The 24,790-nt window shown below is 40.2% G+C and overlaps 1 protein-coding gene across 9 annotated transcripts in view; it reads left to right on the forward strand.

The window, feature by feature from the left end:
• agrn (agrin) overlaps positions 1-24,790 on the forward strand; it is a 421,410-nt gene that overhangs the window by 150,837 nt on the left and 245,783 nt on the right. For 7 of the 9 annotated variants that reach the window (XM_028452860.1, XM_028452862.1, XM_028452868.1 and 4 more), the window contains one exon: positions 20,582-20,620. In XM_028452860.1, coding sequence (XP_028308661.1) covers positions 20,582-20,620 — 39 coding nt within the window. Of the gene's footprint in view, positions 1-9,459; positions 11,606-20,581; positions 20,621-24,790 lie in introns of those variants that run through there. The other 2 variants (XM_028452866.1, XM_028452870.1) reach the window with 1 other exon arrangement.

The following is a 24,790-nucleotide window of genomic DNA, read 5'->3' on the forward strand; positions in this document are numbered from 1 at the left end:
ATCCATCCATCCATAGGGTGGTTAATCAGCCATCGATTCGTTTCCGATTATTGAAGTCTCGATTCAAACCTGATTTTCAATTATTAACAATTATCATTTCAATATCCAATATTGATCTTCCATTTAACATTAGTCTGCTGCTGAATTATTTGACTTCTCTTTTAAATAACACCTCACACTCCATCATTGTACAGTGTAATTTAAATATCCAAATTAGGAGGACCAATGGTTTTCATTACATATTGAAAAATGTAGATAATCGATCCTTGGAAATGTACAATTGCATTACAATTAATTGAAGCTTGAGGAAAGTATCGTTAGTATGAAATGAAAAGTTCATACAACATGTACTCAGTATTTTGAACCACATTTTAGTGATTCATGTTTGCAACATTGCATCAATGGACAGACTAAACATATTAGATGCAGTTTATCATTTACATAGCTGCTGTTAAACATCTCTGAGCCATAAACAAACATTAAATACAAGATGGCTGATTATGATTATGTGTTTTTCCTCCACCTCCTGCTGGCTTTTTTATGCCAGGAATTGAAAGATTGTGGGGCTGCATCACACATTCGACTCTAGAAAAGAAAAAATATTGAAAGATGAGTTCATTACAGAATAAAAGTCAATCTTCAGGTTTGTTTGTGAATATCAAAGTGAATTGGTTACCATAGTGTTAATATAAAATACAAGCCTTTCCTACTACCAAACTCGTCATTTGGTACAATTGTGTGTGTGTCATTGTGCTAATATGAGTGTCCGTGCTGCATGCTAAGCAGACATTAGTAGATGCAAATATACCGAGTGTGAATTACAGAGAAGACATGCTTCTGCATGTTAAAATCCTTGAAACTTGACCGAGATGAGAAAAAAACATTTTGATCGAAATCCGTCATTATCCGCTCTCTTTGTTCCAGTCATTGGGAAAAAGGCTGGGAATCACAAGCATCCTGTCACCTTCTGTGTGTCAGCGTGCTGCTGTGGTTTGGCCTCTTTCTCCTGACAGATGGGTGACTTGGCTTGAGACGGACATCTGCATTGTCCCTCAGCAACGTCGGCCCTGCCTATTCCTGTGTCACTGCTACGATTGGCTCCGTATGCCCGACACATGGAGAGGTGTCGCTCTCTGCTAGCTCTGCACGCAGCAGCCAAAGCCGCAGGCTGCTTTTTCTCTGCTTTTCCCATTTTGCCATCTTCTCTCTCTGTCACTCTCAGTTTTGCCCATTCCAGTTAGCTGCTCATTATTTCCTGTGCCCATTCGTTTGTGTAATTTCCTACTTGATTATTAGGGGGACATTTTGCTGTTGAAGACTTGAATAGACGGGGCAAGGCAGTGGAGCAGAGAGGGTATTACATCCCTGTAATCATTGTTGTTGTAGATGTTGATGTGCTGGAGGGGGCTGGCTTTCAAATCAGAGGTGGTTAACAACAACTTCCTCACTGCAGATTAAAGTCTTCTTCAATTAGAGGAGGAACAGTTTGAGAACATCGACCCCTGCAGCTACAAAAACCTCAACATGGCTACAGGCAAAGACTGCCCCCCCATGCTGAGGGAGAGGACTGAGTGTCCATCAGGTGGACAGGTCCTGGTTTGGGCCTCAGGCTAAGAGCAGGTCGGATTGGATGGAAGTGGAGAAAGCAGCTAATGCAGCCAGCAGTGTGCCAAATGGATCCCATTATCTGTGAATGGCTCACGAGCATTAGGTAGAGGGAAAGCTGGGAGTCCAAACACTGTTTTAGCTCATTTTAGACTTAAATTAGTTAATACGTCTGATTTCAGGGTAACTCCTAGTTATCTGACGGGGTTAAAAAAAATCTCAGGAATTTTCCTATTACAGTTGTTTTTTGTTATTGGCTGAGAACAAGATGGGACCTTCTTGTGTCACAAACAAGCAGTTAGCCCCGCCCCTTTTATAAAAACTAGCACCTGTGGGCTCTACAATCTGTGGTGAGTAGGTTGGATTGAGAGAAGAGTAAATAGAGTAATGAGTAGCTAGTTAACATAGCATATGTTCATTGGAGATTTTATAGTATAGACTGGGCGTGTCTTAACTGCTCCAGGTGCCCTGCCTATAATCAAGGCTTTTTTTTGGATTTCCCTCCTCGTGGCAGTTCTGAAGAAGGTGGAGATTTTGTTACTGTTAAATAAATACAGTTTGGAATCTATATTTCAGCATCATCTTGACTTAAACAACCAGATTTCATGCCAGTATACTTAAGAATATGTTTCTTACTCAATAACATGCACATGGCTCACTGCTGACTGCTGACTGCGGAGGAATCGAGGCCACGCCCCCCCTCATCAGGACATCAGGGAGGTCAGGCAGATGAGTAATATTTGACTCATCTTTGATGTCTTTGTTGTGAAAGAATTGATTGTTCACTCAAATCATTTTAAACAGTGCAGTTTGTGCTTGCAGAGCAGTTATTGTTATCAGTGCTGCTGTTTGTGCCACTTCGATTTTTGGTTATAAAGGTGTTGAGATGGTATCACATTTGTTACATTTGAGATCATATTATTTTCTGCGTCCTGAAAAACAAGATGCTGATGAAATAAAAGTAAAATAAACTTCAAAACCACTTTTTTTGGGCTGAAAACAAACACGTTTGGGTATGAAGTAGTGTTTATTCTGTGACATGTTGTTGTAAAAATGTAAGAGTGACTGTAAGTGACTGCCCAAGCCTCAGGGTTTAGTTACTAGATTTTTGATTGGATCATTTTGCGCAGATGCTATAATTAATGTTTGCATATGATACAGTTATTTAGAATTTTAACAATTTCCAGTTAATTTCAACAGATAATTCCAATGAAGTTTCTATTTTTAAATAATCCCAGAATTCCAGAGTTTATGTTCTCATTGAAATGTCTCGCCCCTTTGCAACTATTTGCTCCGATCCAAGAATCTGAATGACATCAATTCATGGTTATCTTACATTGTGTGATGCAAGTGTTCTCCTCCATCTAGGTCAAATGTTTTTTTTTCATTACCTAATGACTGTTGCATAGATTGGCTGTTGCCATTACAGTGTAGAGGACAGGAGTTCTCAGTGAACTCATCGTTTGGTCAGCACAGCCATCAGCTTAGAATCCAAATAAATGATAAATGACACACACCTCCCTCATGCATTTGGCCTAAGGACGCACACATTCCCTCTACTAATGGAATCATTTTGCAAAAAAAAAAAACAGCTTTTATATCAAACAGTCAGTTTTTTTCTGCTAAAATGTAAGTAAACTGGAAACTGAAAACGACTCCTCACAGAAACTTAGTAGTGATGTATTATTAGCTTCATATGTATGATTGTTTTTCAGTGTTTTCTCCTGAACAATGATATTTGTCATTAACACTTAAATGCACATTTACTATTCCATTATTTTATTTTAGGAAAGTCCCAGTTAGATTCCAGTTGTGCAGCTGTTGGACCTCATAGCCTCTTCTTTTTTTTTTGACTAAATGGGCTACTGGGAGGTCTGGGAATGATTTTGATATGATACGCAACCCACCACATGATCGCATGATGTATGAATTTGTGAAAGTACGTATCACACATTCATGAAGAGTTTTCCACCGTAAAACGTAGCAACTTTAGCAAACGCGTCAAATCTCACGCAAGATCTTCCTTTATTTCAGCGTGTGCATTCGGAGAAAATATAGCAGAGAAATCTGAAATAATAACAGCAGTTAGCTCAGGTAACCTTATTAAGAATGTTTGGCACAATTTCGGAAGTTCAAGAGCCAGTAATGAGATCTTATTAAAGCTGATATCCGGAGTATCTGAGAAATCTATCTTTATGTATGATTCTTTTGAAATGCGAAAAAATACCTAACTAGTCTTTTACTATGGTGTAGTGTGAGTGGTCATTCATATACATTAACGTATACAAGTCCCTCCTTCGTCCTATAGACCCCTATACAAATGGAAACAATTGCCAATAGGCTTTGACTTCCTGTTTTTGGGACTGTCAATCAAAGTGAATGTGGAACTGTGCACGGAAACACAACAACAAACAGGTAAATATGATTTTGGCTCTTACCTGACCCATAGACCTATATCAATGCGACCCGATGTGACCTTGTTATGTTCCGCGATGTGCATGCAGAAAAGTAGAGGCGTGGCTTCAGGTAGATTGCAGGGGGAGGAGGAAGAGCTGTTGAGGGCGGGACATCAAGACGTCCTCTCAGAAACTTCTGATATCAGCTTTAAGGAAAGCCGATGTAACGGAAGCAAAAGGGAAAAGGGTAAACTCTGCAACTGATTGTGGGAAATTTTGAAATGAAAAATCTGTGCTACTACCTTTGTATGTGGGCGGCATTTGCATATCATGTTGTTGTATTTTTTCACTGTTACTCTATGTTCTATGGCTGAGCTTTGTGACAGAATGATTTGACTGCTTATACACATGCACACGCTGCAAAGCTAGATAAACACCGAATCACAAATACAGCAGGAAGTTATTATGGATTGGAGGCTGGCACAGATTGTTAAATTGTAGAGGCTGACCAGGAGGCAAGCTTTAATGTCAGCAATTACTTAATTGGTTGTCAAATTTTTGCCAAGCATTATTTTTTGCATCAACATCATTAAAATGCTCGTTTACAATGAACAGCAGGAAAGGACCATCGATAATGCCATTAGTGAGGGGAGCAGCATTGCTTTTGATAGCATCGGCTTTGTAAAGTGGCCTGAATCCCACTCTAATGGGGTGCTGGTGTATTCTTTTATACAAACACTCGTATGGACAGAGCTGATGTTGATGCATTTGGCGGTAGATTGTTGGACTGTTTTTTTTTTCTTCTCCTCTCTGTCTTTCACTGACATATTATTCAATGAAGGACTCAGCCAAAAACTCCTCCATGGATACTAGGTTTGTGTGAGTAAGCTCTGAAAAGTAATGCGGTGATAAATAGAGCCATAGGTTGGGTGATTTCTGTTCACTATCTAACAAAACTTGGACTTGAGTGGAATTGCCTGGTGATCATCATCTACCTTTGAAACGACTCTCTTAGAAAACATACAGAATACATGCTGTGCATAGTTGTTTCAAGTTGTCCCCATTTACGAATCAGATTATACATTTCCGTTTCATCAGCTTTCCCTAATCCGATGTCATTAACGGCTATTAAACTTCTCGGAATCAAGCCAAACATGCTTATAATGGGAAATGGAGAATTGATTATTATCATATCATATCATACTCATACACATGAGAAATGCACCGAAACAAGCACTACACTACGCAAGATACTGCGCGACCGCTTTCTACCCTTGCTAAAGCTAAAATGTAGACCACCCATTGGTTTAAGGGGGAATAATATCTTGGAAATGTGTGATATTGTCCTAAAAATGACAATAAGGGTTTATTCCATGTCATATACAGTAGCTATTTCCTTGAAGTCTGTCCTATCACATATTACATCATATTTTTTTAGATAATTGACATTTCTCTCTCTCTGACCCCTCGTTCAATGCCTGATATTTTACCAAAACATGAATGTGAGGCTTTATTAAGTCGAATATTACAACTTTCGCTTGGTTTTGTTAAAAAATGTAAATAGATAAACAACAATTATATGATAATAATATTGTAATTTCCTTTTTGGAAGTATATTCCGCTTTTTCCGTTGGTTTTCTGCGTTCACGGAAAATCATAGGTGTTATCCTTGCATACAATAGATGTGTTTTAATTATAGTAAACCTTGAATGTTTGCTCTAAACTACAGAACCAGGGTTACATCCATGCTATGGCAGCTTCCATTAGGAGGTCTAAGGATCTGTGCACGTGTTTAGCACTGGAGCAGGTTGGAAACCTGAAATGAATTTGTGTGTATGTGTCTGTGTGTGTGTGTGTGTGTGTGTGTGTGTGTGTGTGTGTGTGTGTGTGTGTGTGTAACCCGTCTACGACTACGAGCAGTGTGGGTGATGTTCTCCAGAGGTGACCATTTGCAATAAGTGCATTAAAGCTTCCATTCGTCACTCAGTTTATCGCTTATAAAAATATAAAGAATAGAAAACTGATTTGGAAGAATAGGTGATTTGAAAAAATCATTTGGGATGATTTAATTTCAGACACTGTTCATCATAGTGTCATAAACTTTAATGTTATGTTTGCCTGATTATCAGTGTTTTAAGTGGCCTTCTTGCATTTAGGAATAGATACAGTATGGGACCTGTATTTTGACTACAAGCAGATAATAAGTTATAAAAAATAACACAAAAGAACCAGGACGTAGACGGTGTTTAGGGTTAGAATCCCACTTTCATCTAACATAGTTTTAACCTGAGCCCATTATTCTCTAACTATGCTTTTTGACATCGTGTAGAGTTTGACATTTGTTCAAAATATGGCAATTACGCTAACAATGCAAGTCTGGATGTCTGAAGTGACTCATGGCGTAACCTATTGTTAACAAAATATCACATTATTCTCTTTGTCACACAGTTACTTCACACCAACTATTGATTTATTGGTCAAACTGTTTTGGGTTTTAGGAATTTCAGTGGGGTTTTCTCTTAAAAATGTATCACACTCTATGTTACTTTAATAAACACTGGTTATTGTTACAACATTCATTGATTTATGCTATTATTTTTTTCTAAACCTAAACTCTGCTGTGATCATTAGTTATTATCACCCTACATTGTGTTCAAGTGCTCATTTTTTTGTGAACTTTGTTTTTAATTAAGTTATTTGAGGTTGAAATTTGAAGTCATAGATGACGATGATTGACAACCTCGGATCTTGCGTAGCTCTGTTTGTGAATAGCGTAAGCAGTTACGTCGTGAAGGAAAGCCGAGACACCATTAAACTTTTCCGTTGAGTTTTTTCATCTTTTTTGAGCTACTAGAACTAGTTTTAACCTCTATGATCTGATCATCTGAACAAGACGTTGGTAGAATTTCCAGTGGGAAAGATACTTAAGTTTGTTGCTGCGTAAGTCATCAGGGCAGTACACTAATTAGGCGGAGCGTGTTACTAGGGCTCCTCCCTTCTGACCCTACTGCACAGACTCTGGCTCTTAAATGATGTCAAATTTGCAAGATGGAAGGGCCCCTAAGCGCCATATTTTGGCTTCAAGAACGTTGAGTGGGAACAGCTACAATGCGCGCCCACTGGACTTTACCCGCTATTACGCCCTCTACAGGTTGGGATGAGGTTCAGCGCCCTGTGATCGTTATTATGACTCATTGTCCCCAACCCACGAGTCCTAACAAATCTCCATCTCTTTATTTTAGGTAGATAAAAAAAGAGGAATTGAGTTGTTTGCTGTGGTGACCCCAGTGAAAAATGGATACGCTGTCCACGTCTTTAAAAAATAACTAATGCAGAGAAAAAAAAAAATACACCTTTTTAAGTTCCAATTAAGTCCTCCCTCCCCCCATTTTTTCTCTTTTCTATTCATTAAGTAATCCTTTTGGCTTTTGTTGGAAACATTGTTATTCTACAAATGCAACAACTGTTTTCTCTAAGATTAGCTGGAGGAAGGTGGCCCGGCCAGAAGACCGGGATGTGCGCTGACTGGTCTTACACACACACACACACACACACACACACTAAATGAAGCATAACCGTGAAGGAGTTATTGAACAAGACAAATATCTCAGCCTTTGCATAAAGCGCACCACACACACACACACACACACACACACACACACACACGCACACACACAAATTCATTTCAGGTTCCCTCCTAATGGAAGCTGCCATTTCAAAGCCCTCTGAGAAAGATGTTAACCTTGTGTGATACTTGCAGCATCAAATATGAATCAAAGCAGCTCATCTTTGATGTCAATGAAAGAGTTTCTCCAGGTCGAAGCAGTGGAAGAGGCTCCTTTGCCGCCCTCTGTTGGAGAGACATGGCATTTGTTTCATAATTGCATGTTGAAGCTGTGGGAACTCTTTTTGAAAGTTTGCAGCATTTGAAAATCCCTGCTGGCGATAAGCGTAGCGATAAAGATGAGAAGTGAAAGGAGTGAGAACGCAGCCGTCTGCTTTTACCTTTTCACTCAGCCCATCAATCAGGCTTCTGTTATGTAATATGAGATGTGATGTGGACTGTCTGGAGTATCATGTTTGGAAGAGCAGAGAGGGACAGGTACCTCGGGGATGGCGGGGCTGCTCATTATGTTTTGGGAGGGGGTGAACTTTTGACCCTCAGCAGGTGGTCCTAAAACCTCAAGCTCCAATCGTGCTCGAAGTCTCGTCTCCTTACAACAGAGCAGAGCTTATGTCTGGGACTTACTTTTTAAAAAGGATAAATGACTTCCAAAGGGCAGTGGGGAAGGCAAGCTCAATTACTTACAGGTTTGTTTGTTTATGTGAGTGTGAGCCAGATTGCACTTAAAGTTGTGCACATTTCTGTAACAGAAAAGCCAAAAAATAACTATTCTTTTTTCGCTTCTTTGTGTATGTGCCACTGACAGACAGTGTGTGCAATCATGCAATTCTTCCCCGGACGCACCCGACATACGCATTCCTGTCAGTGCGCAGTCTTGTGTAAAGCAAAAAGAGAGACTGTGTGTGTGTGTGTGTGTGTGTGTGTGTGTGTGTGTGTGTGTGTGTGTGTGTGTGTGTGTGTGTGTGTGTGTGTGTGTGTGTGTGTGTGTGTGTGTGTGGACTAAAGATGGAGTAGAAAACAGAAAAGAAGTGAATAGAAAAGATAAATAATTAATGATAGATACCGCCTTGCATCTGCCGCCTGATGCCGGCTGCTGTGGTGCTGCTTTCTTCAAAGTGGATATTGATGCCGGCTTTGGCTAAAACACAACCTAACGAACTATTCATTCTGGTCTCATTATTATTACATTAGCTTCAAATTGCTGCATCGCTTTAATAAAAAATTACAGCACATGAAATGGGTGCAGATGTTTCAAATCCTTTGCCAAACGTGCTGAATATTCACCATTTGGCGTGTTGGAGCATAGTGGAAATTAAATTCTAATTGTCATTCAAGTGAGCCAAGAAGGGTACAAAATCTAAACGGGCTCGTTGATTAAGTGAATATTAGCTGATTAGTGGGGGACGCATGTGGAGTTTCTCAGGCTTATTTGTGCACCGGTTGCACGTAACAAACAAGTGGCTTTTTTGAGAGTCTCAATATGTGATTGACTTTAATGTGTTTACGTTTGGCGCCCTTTCCCTCGTTCCATCCACCCACAGGCCTGTTCTTTCCTCTGTTTGCCTCATTAAATCTTTGTAGAAATTCAGCCGCTCTTGTGCGGGAGACTTTCCTTTTGATTAGGCGATAAACACATGGAGAAGTTGGTTGACATCTCCCAAGACTGTGGCCCTCTTTTGTTGGGCTGTTGCTGCCCTTCTCCTTGCTTTGACACAACTGAGTATAATTCCCTAAAGCCTTTATTCTTGCCCGTTCCCTCCCCCTCTGCCTTTGTTAAAGACGGCCCCTCTTCCACTCCCTCTCTCCTTCTCTCTCACTTTCTCATTATGTGCTCATGTGTTTCACCGGCTGAGGGCTGGGAGAGCGGCGCTCACACGGAGAGCGTTCTTTCGGTAGACCCACGACATGCCGTTGAGGGAAACACAACTGGGCGGATTTAAGTGACAGGGACAGCGTTTTTCCTCCCTCTCCTTCTCTCTGTCATTCTCCACCACTCTTCCATCTCCACCTCTCCCTCTATCGTTCTCTCTCTCTCTCTCCTGCCTGCCCACTGACTTCTGTCATTGACTCACACCTCCTTGCTTCAGCTGACTGCCTGAGTGCGCTGACACCGGGGCTACTACTACCTGCTGCTTTGGGATTACGGGCTCCATGAATGAGCACAGTTTGCACCCTGGACCCGGCTCGGAAACAGGACTCTATACTATCTTCGTGGCCAGGATAGCAGGAATGCCTCTGGACTGACTGACACATCCCTATAGAACTGGAGGAGAACTGGATGCTTGACGAAGCTGGGGAAAGAAAGACAGGAAACATCCAGGAATCAACTTTCTCAAAATGCTATTCCTGAGCTAAATTAGCCTTTAACGAGTGAGGGCTACAAAAGAAATAAGAAGCTATTTTTTCTCATTATTTGGTTGGAATTCTTCTTCTCTAGTTGCTGACACGAGAGAATACAGCTCGACGAATTTTTGCCTGGAGCAGTTTGCTTTATTTGTGATACAGAGGCTTTGGTTCTTTTATCCCCGTGGAGAGTTGATTTCATTCAGAGTATTTCAGCGTTTTGCTGCTCATCCACCACAGCTGCTAGAGGCGAGCCAGCAGCTGTGGACTGACAGGTCGAGAGAGGATCACCACTGTTCGTAGCTCAAACTTTTCTCTGCCACTTCTTCTGACCTGCTTTCGGCTCACTGGGAGTATGACAAGGGGGGCATGTGCAAACCCTCTTCCATCAGATGGGAATTAAAGGTTTGGAAGCAAAGAAACGCGTCGGAGAGGGGCATCAGATCAACGAACCAGGCTGTGAGCGTCAGTTTTGTTGAAGGGTCATTGGGCTGCTTTGAAGACACCAGTCCGAGCGCTCTACGAAGAAAACAAGTTTTCAGGGACAACCGTGGCTTTGGAATTATTTTGGGAACAACACTTCACCTTCTTCATATCCAAAAACTACAGTGTTGTTTGGAGATAAGGAAGTTGTTTTGAGTAAAAGGAGAAAGTACAAGGATTTACTTGTGACTTGTTGGTGGATCAGTTCTAGATTCAAATTGTAACATTAGCAAGAAAAGCAGGAGGGAAAGAAGGAGGAGCTCTGCTGGAGACGTCACCTTTGACCTCCTTCACAAATCACTAATGACCATTTGGGGTCACGGGGAAAAAAGAATGGATTCCTGATATGTGGATTTACTCTTCTGGAGGCTTTCTTTTGTGAATCTTTTTTGTAGATGTCTGACAGCCTGAAACCACCTACGTCTAATCAGAAATATCTGGCATACAGGTGGATCTCACACACATCAATTCCCAAAGTGCACTAATACACATTTCCAAACAAATTATCACCACCCACTTAAAAGCTCACACATGTCTACACTGTAAGTATAAACCACTTTGCACACACTTGCACATTAAAATCCCATTAGTTTGTTTTTTTTTTTTTCCTCCCAGCTGGCCCTGACAGAAATGGAGGATGTGTGGACAGGCGGAGGGCTTTAGGAGTCCAACACAACCCCACGTCCATCCCTTTTCCTGCCCAAATGGATGTTATTATCTCTAAAAATGTGTTGCTTGGAAACCGTTGATAGCCTGCCGCCGCGATTCCCTGACAGAAACAGTCACAGAGTCCCTGTCACAGCACACAGCTGGAACCACAGCTGAAACACCAACCGTCTACTTAAGCCATTTATTTCCTCACTTTCATCGTTGGCTCCCACCCCTACCGCCATCATTTTCTCCAACGGGTCTTTGGGGGCCCCTCGGCGTGCTCCACGTCCCGTCGTCTCCTCCGCCTTGGAGGGGAGAGGGTCGCTGGAGTGGAGCATGAACGGGTGCCACTATCCCTCCACGCCGCCACAGGAGCAGGAGCGCAGGTACCAGCACAAAGTGTCGCTGGTGGTGCGCTACTTCATGATCCCATGCAACATCTGCCTGATCCTGCTGGCAACGTCTACACTGGGCTTCGCTGTGCTCCTCTTCCTTAACAACTGTACGTTCACCTTCGCTCTCCTCACTCTCACTTTACTGCTCATTGACTCATCTAATGGCCACAGATTGGTCAATACATCAAAGTCTGAGAAAGTTTTGGTTTCCTCTTCATATTAATGTTTCAATTCTTACATAAGAGTTTAAGACGTAGAGCACATTAAATGTGTTTCACAAAACTTTAATTTCTGTTTTAAAGTGTGCAAGACACTGGAAATCTCATTTAACCACTTATGACATATCCCCCTTCCTGCAAAATTCTCTCCTCACTGTGTGTTGGCAGTGTTGATAGAAGTGTAGCTGCCTGTGTGCATGTGCGTGCGTGATTTTGAGAGAATGTTGTTTGCTGGCATGTGCCTGCTCTAAGAAGCAACTTAATTGCTGTTGTTTATCCTCTATTAACCTCCAAGCTGGGTGTCACACACACGTACTCGGCCTTTCACTAATCTGAGATCCCAGTTTTCCATGGTCCTGACCTGCAGAGACCATATTTTGAAAGGCTTTGAATTTAAATATACATGTTAAAAAATGCTCTTATTTCAAAGTGTTATGCGGTCATTTTGTGCATGCTGTGTGGTGGCAGTAAATAGATCCTTGCAAAGCTGATGTGACTAAAAAGCACGAGTGAGCAGTCAGTTTATTTAATCATGATTTAGCCTTTAAAAATCTGAGATTTAACACTCTTTTCATAACCAATGCTATACAGTTTACTTGTTCTCAGTAAGATTTTTATGAATATTAGTTCATTCGAGAATGCTGCTTGCTGCATGCATCAAAAACAAGTTCTCCTAAACCCTCATAAATAAGTATAGATAGAGAAAGTACAGTGTATATAGAATAAACAACTGTAAAATGCAGTAACATTTGAATTAATTGAATTTAATACTAATATTTAAAAGACAGTGTTCTTTTGTGGTTTTTTGATCATACTAGAAATTTAAAATTCCAGTAAAAATGCAGTGATTTATGGGCAATTAATTGCATGATTCCAGTGTTAGAAGATACAATTACCTTGATAAATGCTGTAAGAAATATGAAAAATATCATATAGTGAAGTACTTTAACAGATGGCCAAACTCTCCAGATAAAAACTTTGACTTCCAAGCTTTGAAAGCAAGCATCTATACTTACATGCTGTGTAGTGGTTTTTAATAGATAGCTAATGACTCAACATAATGAAAGCACTTGATTAATTTAAAATAAGCATAAGCATATGGAGTGATAATATTTTTCTAAAAGTCACCTTTGGTTTTGATTTTTCTACTCAGTTTTTGCTACTTCTACTCTGATTAACTCTGGTCCAAATCATATGGACAGTTGTGTGAAAAAGAATAAGCAATATTGTCATTCTAAACTAAATGTTAATGCCTTGTTTTAGACTATCACTTGTTCTGAGACCTAAAAACCTAAAGCTACAGATTTTTCGTTTAAAAATTTCCTCAATTCCATTTCAGATTTTCCTTAATTCCATGTAATTTTCTTTTCGTTTAATCGGCATGTCATTACATGCTATTAAAGTAAATATGGTAACTTAATAGCTCTATATATTGTCTTTAATATCATACTTTTACACATAAATGCACTGAAGCAAGCACAAGATATGGCAATATTTGGTCTTGTTTGGTCTTGTTTTACAGCAAGAAATATTGTGTAAATCTGTTATACTGTCATTTAGCTATTTGGAAGTGAGGTCCGTCATATCTCACATTTCATTACGTTGCATGAGAATGGACATTTTTGTCTCTCTGACCACACAAAAGACAAATTGCATATAAATACTTCATGTAAGGCTATATTCAATATCATATTGCAATTCCCACTTGATTTTTCCTGAAAAACTACCGTTAATACAAAATAATTTTGATATTAATATTAACAATATTTTAATTTGATTTTGAGAAGGTGAATTCCATTCTCCACAATCACAGAAAATCAGAGACTCTATAAACCACAAAATGTAATGGTCAATGAATGCTGTACAACGTTCTATCTATTATTTATCATACCTAATGAGTAACACCACAAAAAACCCCAAAAAGAAACGCGTAGTCTTCAATGCCAGTTATTACCCGTTAAAAAATATCTGAAGGTCGTTTTTCATTATTCAGATTTCCATTAGAATTGATTTTTTTAAAAGTCCTTACAGTATTTTCAACTGTTTTCCTTTAAGACTTAAAATAAACACTCATTAGTCACCTTCTCTAAACACTAGTAATTCCACATGATCAGATGTTCCATCTTTATAACTTGTCAAGGCGCTTACTCATCTCTGAGCGACGTGCACTCATCTATTCCTGAAAGCTTTGCCAAAATAAACTGTTATTTTCTCAATCACCTCAAGACGCCAGTAAATTATGCAACACTTGCACTTCATTATCAGTTTTGTCTCATAAGTAAGAAAAAATGTTTAATAAACAGAATTTATTAATGGTTCGACTTTTCCAGTGCTAGACTTTATTCACACTGTTTTCATCCTGAAGTAAAACTTTGCCTGGATTTCTTCCAGATTCTCATCAGGATACTGGCTTCTCAACCACGCATGCAAAGTTTTTAAAAAAGCATTTGTAGCTTGGTTTGTTTCTTTCACAGTCGATTCCTCTGAATGCGGGGCATTGGTGCATTGGTACGGCCATTGTCAGTTTCCGTGAGTGCTCAGGTGTGCGTTTCCCTTTAAATGTTGTCACCGCAAGGAATTGTGGGTCAGCATTATCTCGTCTGCTAGGCTAGAGGAGGTGAAAAGCGAAGCATTGAACCTCTTTTCCTGACCTTAAAGAGAACTCGGACGTTCTTTATCACGGCCGCCATTTAAATACTTCCGGGGGTGAAGGAACAGTGGATAGGATAGGAGATAGGAGGGACTATTCGGATGCAGCCTCGGTCATTGCCCGGCACTTCATTTAAAACCTTTCGGTGTTACCAAATCCAATTTGAGCATGACAGATTTCATCACATTTAATAAAACCTCGGTCAAATCCAGCCAATCCTCACCTCTCAAGAACCAGAGTGAGAAAAGAGAACACGTGATAGAGAAATAGATGAGCTGAAAGAGGCTCTCTTATTCTTCCAGAAGGCTTTGCTATGCGGTCACAAGGACGGTTGGATGGCATCGTGATGCTGCTGGTAGTGAGTACTGTGTAGAGCTGGAGGAGGGGTGTTACAAGAATCACACATCCTCCGTTTTTTTCATTTCTGCTGTGACCATACGGGGTGAGGTTTGTCCACACAACCCCCCCAACACAAGCTTCACCAGCTCCGTCCCACAAAGTTCTCCGGCCTCATCATAAAGCCGGACTCATACATCAGCCCCGATAAAAGACGCAAGGTGACACACATACAAAGATACATCCACACGTCCACCTTCTGCAGTACGTGGCTAAATGTCACAGGACGACACGTATTGATTGGCTTAGGATATCTTGTGAATGATGGTCTTGTAGTGACATTCAAACAGGCTTTGCCAGCCTCGGGAGGAGATTGGAACAGCTGATACGGTCACGGGGAGACCTTATCTTGTCCCTCTGTTCTGGAAATGGAAATAAATTGTTGCCCTTACTAGTGCAGCTGCTTCCAATTTCAAAGTGGTACAATAGGCATTCATCAACATAAAAGAAATAAAAGTGCAGGATTATAAAAATAGCTTATTTTTAACCCTAGTCCCCTGGCCGATCAACGCAATTACTTAAAACATTAAAAAATAATTCACATCACGGTAATGGGCATGCCAAAACAATATGATATTTTTGGAAAGGAAAAATAAAGATAAAAAAATCATGCTTCTGTTTGACTCTAACTCTGGACAAACTTACTGTACATACTCTAGGTGTGACCCTCGTCGATACATCTTGTGACGTTTTGATATTGCGATATCTTTAGCCGCGCGATGTATCGTTCAAGCTTTTTCACTAATATGCTTGTCGTGGCAGTGGGAGGAACTTACTAATGTTTGTTTGTACCTGTGCCGTAGAGCCCGATTGATAACAGCGTTTTTGAGCTGATGCCGATATTGTTTTTTGTTGCAGCTTATAATTCAGAAAGTACAGCACAGCCACAGAATCTACACGCAGCAAAAAAGTAAATACATCAGTTACATGTTATTGCACAACTGATTTATCACCCAGGCTATTGACCAATGTTGATTAATCGATAGCTAAAATTGAACGGTGGGGCTCAAAGTGTGAGATACCATGTGTGTTTGTGCTACATTGGACTGTTAGGAGAATATGTTCTGTTTTCTCCAAAATCCTTTCTCTTTACTTCCCTCCCACCCAGATGGAAATCAGTTATCGTCATGACTGACTGGGAAACACTTTCAGCAGACACTTCATTATACACCCCGAGCACCGACACTTCCCCCATCACATTTTTCTTTGCTTTTGTCCTTCACATATTCACATATTCACCGACTATTTTCCTTCACTCTGTCTCCAAGCTTTGCTGTTGATGAGGTGTCTTGAGCGAACCCAAATCGAAATCTCAGTTGCATCTTGGGATGCAAAGGAAGTCCTAGAAAGCCCTTGACGTAGCAGCTTGATGGTAACCCAAGTAAAAATGTCTGTGGGGGTAATTGATGCACTGGGTTTTATCTCCCTCATTATCCTCACAGCACAGACATGTAGGAGGGATGGCTGGGCGGTCCCACAAGCCCTGCTAGAATGTGAGCACGTTGCTGTGTTTGTTTAGTGCAGGCAGCTCTGACAACTCACTGGGGCTTTGCTTTACTGAGTCAGACAAGCTGGAGCTGACTGCTAGAGTGCAGATGGTGGGTTAGTTGGACTGTGCTCGGTGCTCCAGTGTTCTGGTACACTGGGACACGTGCGTCATGGTCACAGGTTGAATATTAAGTTGGACAAGGCTCCTGCCAACCCTCCTACTGGTAGAAAGTGAAGTGAAAGCAGCCCAGGATATAAAAAAAAAAGTGTTTCCTTACTGTGGTTGCAACAATCACCTGTAAATATTCAGCAGGGAAGAGCCATTGTCACATGGTCACCTGATTCAATCACTGTGTATTTCTCAAGCTGTCAGTTTTGCAGGTTTCATTATGCTTTTTTTCCCAGCTGCAGCCATTACTGTATGTCAGTGGGTCGTCTGCAAGTCAATATGGCTCCTCAGCAAAACTTACTGCCCTGAATGCCTTCAGGCGGATAGATCTTGTTGCAGACCGAAGAATGTGTCAATGAGCTAATTATTTACTCACATGCTGCATATTTTTTTTTATCATGTTGGCCCGCTGGTAAATGCAGAGATAAGTAAAATGTGATAATGATGTAACATCATTAATCATTACTTGTGCAAAATAAGAAAAATACTTTACCTTGTGCTCCTTAAAACCATATTTAATCATGACAATTGAGTTTAAACAAAACAATAAAAATACTTGCAACCTATTTTTAAAAACATCCAAGCATTTTGTGTCATAGCAATATATGAAAATTTTTTTTTAAAGTGTTTGGAAATTGATAAATTAAATGAATTATTCCACGATGACATTGTTGAGTGTCTCTTACCTTCGTTGATTTACAAGCGTTCTTTCCGTCTGCTGCACACACACAAGATGGCAGGGTGTAGTCATGCCTCTCTACGGGTGATGAGGCGCCTACGCATAAGATGTCAATGGGTTCATCAAGGACGCAAAGCCTGTTACTTTATCCATCCATTCATTTCTTAACCCAGGTGTTCCTGTTTTCAGGGACGTGGGGGTCTGCATGTGCCTATCCACCTGTTACTTTATCAGTTATTTATATCGGCGGAATGGCCGATTCCGATGCTTAATTTTAAAGCCAATATTGGCCGATACTAGCTATGTTACCATTACCTTTGGAAATGCGCAAAATCTAAATAGCACAAGAAAAACTGGTAATGGACACACCTGAATTTTGAAAAAAACGTTTTTACGCTTTCATGAGGGATTTCAGACGTTTCAATATTGAAATGTGTCGCAAAAGTGCTGTGGAAACACTTTTTCCGCAAATACACGTAACAGAACGTGACATACATGGTCACACTTCTCGCCGAGAAAATATGGCGCGGTACGTGTAAACAGAAGACTGAATGCTGCTACATTAGATGAGAAATAACAAAGGAATACAGAGTTTCATAAGAAGATTTGGAGCGTCCGTCTTCCTGCAGCGAAGTCTGGTGGGATGAGATTTCACAGGAGTTACAAGGCTCCTGCTCAAAACCACCTTCACGTTCAAAGCGCAATTATACCTGGTCGAGATTTAGAAATATCGCTTTTATTTTGCAAAAATCTGTAATGGAAAAGCAGTTATGATAACTTGCCAATAATATTGTGCATCACTACTACATCATCAAATACTGCTTGTGAAGTTCTGCATTTTCTATGAAGAAAAAGGCGAGCATACCTCAGCAGTCTGTCTAGCTTTGTAACCTTTGTCAGTCTTTAAAAATGTCTGCCTTTTCTCACTTCTGATTCGGTTCACTTGTTCAACACATTAGTCACGCTAAACTTTTCACTTCTTTTTCACTCATGATTAACTTCCTGTTACAAATGGAAAGCTTTCAAACACTCAAGCTCGAACAGGTCACATTAAAATGTTATTTCCACTTTTCCTAAAATACCGCTTTCATCAGCAATGACAGTCATTATATAGTAAAGTGCCATCCCGGTTTTGCAAAACTTACTAAAATGCAAAACATAAAATCATTTTTCCAAATTTCCAAACAGCAGTATTGTTTTTTTGCAGCTTTATAAACAAGCCGAGCCTTGCGTTCATTTTGGTACACAGCGCCGCTGCCATATGTTCGTGGTGTCACTTGATTAGCTCGCTTGATGGGTTGTGTTCACTGCAGACAGGATCGGTTGTTTAATCAGCAACTCAACCCACAAAGGACTAATCTATCATGTCTCCATTAAGTCATTGCTTTGTGAAAACACTGCGTCAAAATGAAAACTAGCTTAATGTTTGAAATTAAATATTTGGTGTGTTTTTTTTAAGCTTTTTGTACATGAATAACAACAATTATCATAAATCTTCCGAGGTTGTTAGAAATCAATTTAAATATTATCATATTTTGTTAATCATTGAAATAGAAGTTGATACCTTATACTAACTCTTTTTATTTGTATCTTTTGTTTTGACTTTTATTTTGTCAAATCTGGTGTCTTCAGATTTCACCATTAATAGCAAATAACAAGACACAATCAGTGAAACACATTAAAAGTGATTGTGTTGAACATATTGATGAACAGATTCATATGTCAAGGAGTTAGACTGCATTGCAAATCGATTAGGATCATTTTGTTTAAGCCGTTTAAATGTGCGACAAAGCAGATAGTCATTTGTCCAAAAAGAAAGTTTAGATGTCACTACTGGTACTTAGTTAATCAATAACCTCTGCTTTGCTGATCAGCTTACAGAGCATGTTCTACTATGTCTACTTCTGCAGACGTTATGGCATTAAAACAGCAGAAGTATTAGATTGCATCAGATATTTTCTGCCTTGGTTTTCTTCCACGTTTGGTAACTTGACGCTTGTTTTACGGATCCCATGAAACTGCAAGCCTTAAGTCATCGTCTGCTGGGTGTTGACCAGTTCAGCAGCATTACATCATCCAAAGCATGAGGCGAACAGATCAGTTCTGTGTGTGGTTGAACAGGAGAGCTCTGGGTTAGCTCTATGTACTGTAATGTCTTTTTTTCATGGAACCCAGTTAGATCCCTTTCATCCTACAAATCTCCCGTTAGGGCTGCTCGATTATAGAAAAAATAATAATCACGATTATTCAAACGATTATTTGACATCAAAAAGTTATTTATTTTTTGTACAAAACAACGTAAAATATATTCTTTAAACATAAGTAAAATCCTTCAAACACTAAAATCAAGTATGTTCACTTTTGCACAAAACAAAACACTTCATACATGCTTGAGGTCAGTGATTACCAAACTTGGGTACATTTACCCCTAGGGGTAATTGAACACCCCTCAGGAGGTACACAGAAACATTTGTTTGTTTTTTAACATTATACATTATTTTTTTTATATGCACACAGACTTTTTTTCTCATCCATCAAGAATAATTAGTGGCACAACTGTTTAAAATACACCAAAAGGTGAAGTTCAAATTCCAAAACGAGCAAAACATCAGAAATGAATAAATAAAAAAGGCCTGAAGTCAAAGTTAATGTTGGACGAGACACGAGAAATAATGTATGACATGAGCTAAGGGGTTACTTGCGGTAAGAAATAAAGGCTAAGGGCTACATGGGGCAATAAAGTTTTGGAAACACAGCTCTCGGTCTTCATTATCAAACCCAAAGTGTTCCCATATCAGAGAACTTGACTTGCCTTGTTGTTTTTGCTGCGTTTCTCCTGCCATGTTTCAAGACCACGAGCAACAACTTTCCTCGTGTTGGCCTGCAGGCTAGCTATAGCTTTGGCGTTGATAGGGGCGGGGCGGAGGGGAGGAGCTTGCATGCGTGTTCATTAAACAACTTAAAGTTACGACTACTTATAATTGTTGTTTTCTCGTGTGTGTCATGCTTTATTCTTTGTAGACAATCTAAATCGTTGAAGTTTGTTTTATTTAGCAAATTAAACATATTTACAATATATGATTTATTCATTTTTAAGTAATTATTTTTCCCGATTGTGTTATTTTTGTAATCGTTGAGTGTAATAATCAAAATTTGGATTAGTTTCATAGCCTTATCTCCCAGTTACTAAATCCCATGATACAAAAAGAACCACCATGTGGTTTGGGACCAGAGGACGGTGGAGGTGATGAATGACAACACGGTGGTGATACCGCTGTCACTGAACGGGCTTCTGTCGATTAGCTCAGCTGGAGTCCCGCGGGGCCCGTTCACTCCATTAGAATGTGTTAGATAGAAAACCAAAGCCCGCAGACACAAAGTGTCTCTTTTTAGGAGCAACTCAATTACTTGGCTTTGCCCCCTCTGGAAGCGTCTGAATCTAAAACTAAAAACCTATTTCTGTCTTTTTTTTATCTCTTTCAGACAAACCACCTCACTTCACACCGGTCCAGCCTCCTGATGGTAAGTCCTCTGTGCTTTCTTTCCTTCTCTTTGCTCGCCTTTGCTGACCGCTGAGGTTTCTGGGGAAGGTGCTAGCGAATTACGACCGCAGACATCAGATCTCCTGCCTTTGATGTGGGCAGCCGCGGTATGGCAGGAACAAGTCTATGTCTATCAGGGCTTTGATGTAAGATGGATTTTTTGATGACTTGATTTGATCACACTGCTTGTTGGGCTAATGTTCAGTAACTGTAGCCACAGCGGCGCTCACATCCTTCTGACAGGACCTAATAAGATAATACCCCTCCTGTTTCCTGTCCCTATGCCACATTATTAAAGGCTGCTGTGGCTTTTGCAGACTACACCCCTGCAAAAGACCCTATTACATCTCCTTGTTACATCTCCTTGTTATCCATACCCTCCCGTCAAAGCCGTCATATAAATCTTTTGCAAAGAGCGCTTGGTTGTTTTTACGGCTTTCTGGCCCACTAACAACTAATTAATTTAAAAAGTAACAATTTATTTTCAAAACAGCAAATATCTGGAAGTGCTAATTGGAGGAAAACAGCTGGTTTTCATGCTGCCGTCATGAATATTTATCAGAAGCTGCACACCCAGGCAGATTTTGGTCGACTTTGCTGGGATTCTTTCGTCTTTGCTGCATTGCCTGACAGCCGTGGATGGACTCCCACGCGTTCTGAAGGTGTCGTATCATCCGAGCTTTTTTTGCCAGCTTCAAAGGCAAATGGTTCTATTGAGAGAAAAAGAAGAAAAAATGTTTCTAATCATCGTGGGGCCGGCAAACGTCTGGGACAAAAGGCCACAGTGTGAGCTCGCCGACCCTGATTCTGATAATTGGTCAGTCGCCCACTGTTGTATGCTATCTTTGGAAAAAAAAAGTCAGAGTCAAAATTAAAATAGGTTGAAGTGTTAAGGAGGTTTGTGATAAATGTGATTACCTGGTAAAGTTTGAACAGTAGGCGATGTAAGTGTCTCCCTGACTGTGAAGATAATGCATATTCACAGCACTGCTTTGTTTCTTCTTTAATGACAGAAAAAAATGTAATTGACGAAGAGGTTTTGTCTCACCGAGAGGTCTTTTTTTAAAGAAATGGCACTATAGGTTTTAGTCTCTGAAAATGAGGAGGTAAAGCATTCCATTTTTTACTGAAAAGTCTCCTTACGAAAAGAAATAACATCTTGCTTATCGATTGTGAGAGTCATTTCCCATGTGGTAAAGTTTTTGCTGTCTGAGGGGCACAGTTTGTTTCTGTGCTAGTCAACCATTTAAAAGCTGCTGCTTCCTGTTAATTACATTTCCAATAGTTCTGTCGGCTTTCCATCAGCTGCTCATGCTGTTTTTTTTTTTTTTTTGTTTTTTTTGTTATGCCAAGCAAAACAAAAAAGCCAAGTCTCCAATCAGCACTTTAAGCCTGTCCTGTGGGAACCAGTTTCTCTGGGTCATTAAACGCTACAGATTAGTGAGACAATTAGTGTTGGGCCAAATATGGCAGTGTCCCACTACAATAGAAGGGTGATTTAGAAGATGCTGCAGTTCAGCAAAGGGCTAATATAGCTCCGTCATTAGTCAAATCTTCTCAAAAAGCACAGGACTTGTTCTACTGAACCTCTGCTCAACGTCAAGGACACACTGCTTTCCCAGAGCCTAATTACAGGATATCAGAAAAGATATATACAGTAGGAGCTGGATTCCCAGACCAGTCCAGTTCATCTCTGAAACTCCCTTGATGAGGCGTTCTTATTAACATTAACGAATTATAAGTTTACAGAAAAGGCGAGGTATTTACGGTGTACGCCACACTCAAATAGCTGGTAAATCCTCCCCAGTGGACGACCTATAATCACTAGTCAAAAAAGTGACAAAAGTCACAAAGCTGGCTTTAATTAGCCTCTTTCTGGGAGATTTCAAAGCAGCCACTGCTTGGCTTGGGCGACACTCATTATTGGCCATCGTCTGCCGATAATAAGACAGTTGTTATGCATTTGGCCAAAGCTGGAGAGCCAGTAGAATTTGCAGCTTGACAGATTAGTATTGAGAAATGAGGGCTGACTGAGAGAAATGTTGGATGAAAGAGAGTCTTTCCTACAAGCTGTGAGTTTCATCACCCAGAGAAAACAGATCAAATGGTTGTCTTCTGGTGGAGCTATCAGCAGGAGGTTAAAGTACAGAATAGATTATGAACTTTTTCCAAAGAAAACACTGTTTTAAAAAGATGATTTCAAATCCAAGACTGTTAATTGCAAAAGCAAAGCCTTGGAGATTCTGTTTGGCTTTCTTGTTTGAAGCTCTCCACACACAGAGCGGATTCTGTCGGAACGGACAGGACCAAACATTCTGGGATGTTCACTGCAGTCCTAATCACACGCCAGGTCCTGGACCAGGTTGCCACACACAGAGGATAGGACTGTTTAGTATTTATTTCAGCTGGTATTCCACATCATTTCTACCAGCAGTTTGCAAGTACCGCTTCTGTTTTCATGCAGTCTGTTTGTTTCAGCTCGTACAAAGCCACCCCACATTAGCTTTGTTTTGCAGTGCGATGGTCCAAGTAATAACCAAACAAAATCACTCAGATAGCACCAAGCTCTGCCAAGTGTCAAATCTCCTCTGCTAGATATTGGCAGTTATCTGGATCAGTGATCCTGATCATAATACTACGATCAGGATCATTTCTATCCATTAATAACAATACTGTAGGTCCAAATGTATGGACATCACCCAGTTTTTCAAAAGATCGCGATGAAATATGCAATCTGGATCCGATCAGGATGAAATTCATTGGGGTAATTGAGTAACCACCTCGATGTAATCAGGTCCTCGGTCATTACGAACCAAATTATGGATTTATTATTATTATGTGACACACCATGAGAAAACCAGGGTTAATTTGTTATGAGAGAAAAGGAAAAAAAGGACAAAAACCAAAATATGGTAGTTATATTACCTCCTTGGTAGAGGTAATAACCTGCTGTGTTGCTGGTGCGAGGCTAACAATAGATGAATTGAAGAAATTTACAATTAAAGATTTTTACAAGGATCAGTTCTGAAATATCCAACTTTTTGGATACGGCCAGGATTTGCACATGCAGCATGCTTAAGTCTTTCACTCTCTCTCCAGAGGACCGCTCTCACTGAAACTCCGAACAACCTCTGGAGTGAAATGATCAGAACTCATAGATAGTGACGGTGAGCTCACTTCCACTGCAAAAAGACTTGCTTTAATATCTTAGCAGTCGGTCAGCTCTGGGGCTGCACTACACACCAGTCACTCCACCCATTTTGTCGAGGCATGATGGCAGACATTCAAAGACAACCCTCTTGCAATTTATTCCACCGAAGCCTTTGCTGGTTCTCCTGACTGTAAGCCCGATTAGAAGAGAAGCAGAATTAATTAAGACTCCTCGATCTATCTTAATTAAATCTTTTCACATCATAGGTTTCACACAATGGAGCAAAATATCCTCCTCATCTTTTTGCCATGGCGGGGGACACCAGCTGACAATGTCTCACATCCAGATATCAAAGGTGCCCTGTAAAGTTCCTGCTCCAGGATTAGGATTTCACAGACGAGCGGTGCTGTTTGTCCAACTTTAGCACTGCGCAGCTTGTTAGCCTGCCACTGCCGCGGGCCAGGCAACCTTGACTTTATCAACACAAAGTTTGTTGCACTTTGAGAGCACACACAGCTCTCAGAATTGTATCTTCACCTTGGCCTGTCTCTGATCCATGTCTGTGTATCCACCAGGTCTGTGTAAGCCCCTCTACAGGGAGCATGTTTACTCGATCAATGCATTCTGACCTTCTTTTAGTACTTATTGAAATGTTTAAGTCAGAAATGGGCATTTTTTTATCACAGCGGGAGCTTTCAAAACTGCCCCTAAGCAAATATTTTGTTTAATGACGAAATAGTTTATTGTATTTTTGCTTAAAGCAGTTATTCTAACAAATAAATCATCCTTAATAACCATGTTTTATTTTCCAGCTTCAGTCAATTTCACTGTCATAAGAGACGGAAGCAAAGCAGGTTATTTTGTACTCCATTGAAGGGTCACTATTATTTTTCAGCAAAATTGTTCTGTTGCTTACTACGATAGATGTGTCATGAAATTTAAAATGAAATAAAACAGACTTGACTCTCTGTGTTTTAAAAATACACACTTAGAGTGCCT

The sequence above is a fragment of the Gouania willdenowi genome, chromosome 7, assembly GCF_900634775.1.
Source record: "Gouania willdenowi chromosome 7, fGouWil2.1, whole genome shotgun sequence".
Classification (NCBI taxonomy): Eukaryota; Metazoa; Chordata; class Actinopteri; order Blenniiformes; family Gobiesocidae; genus Gouania; species Gouania willdenowi.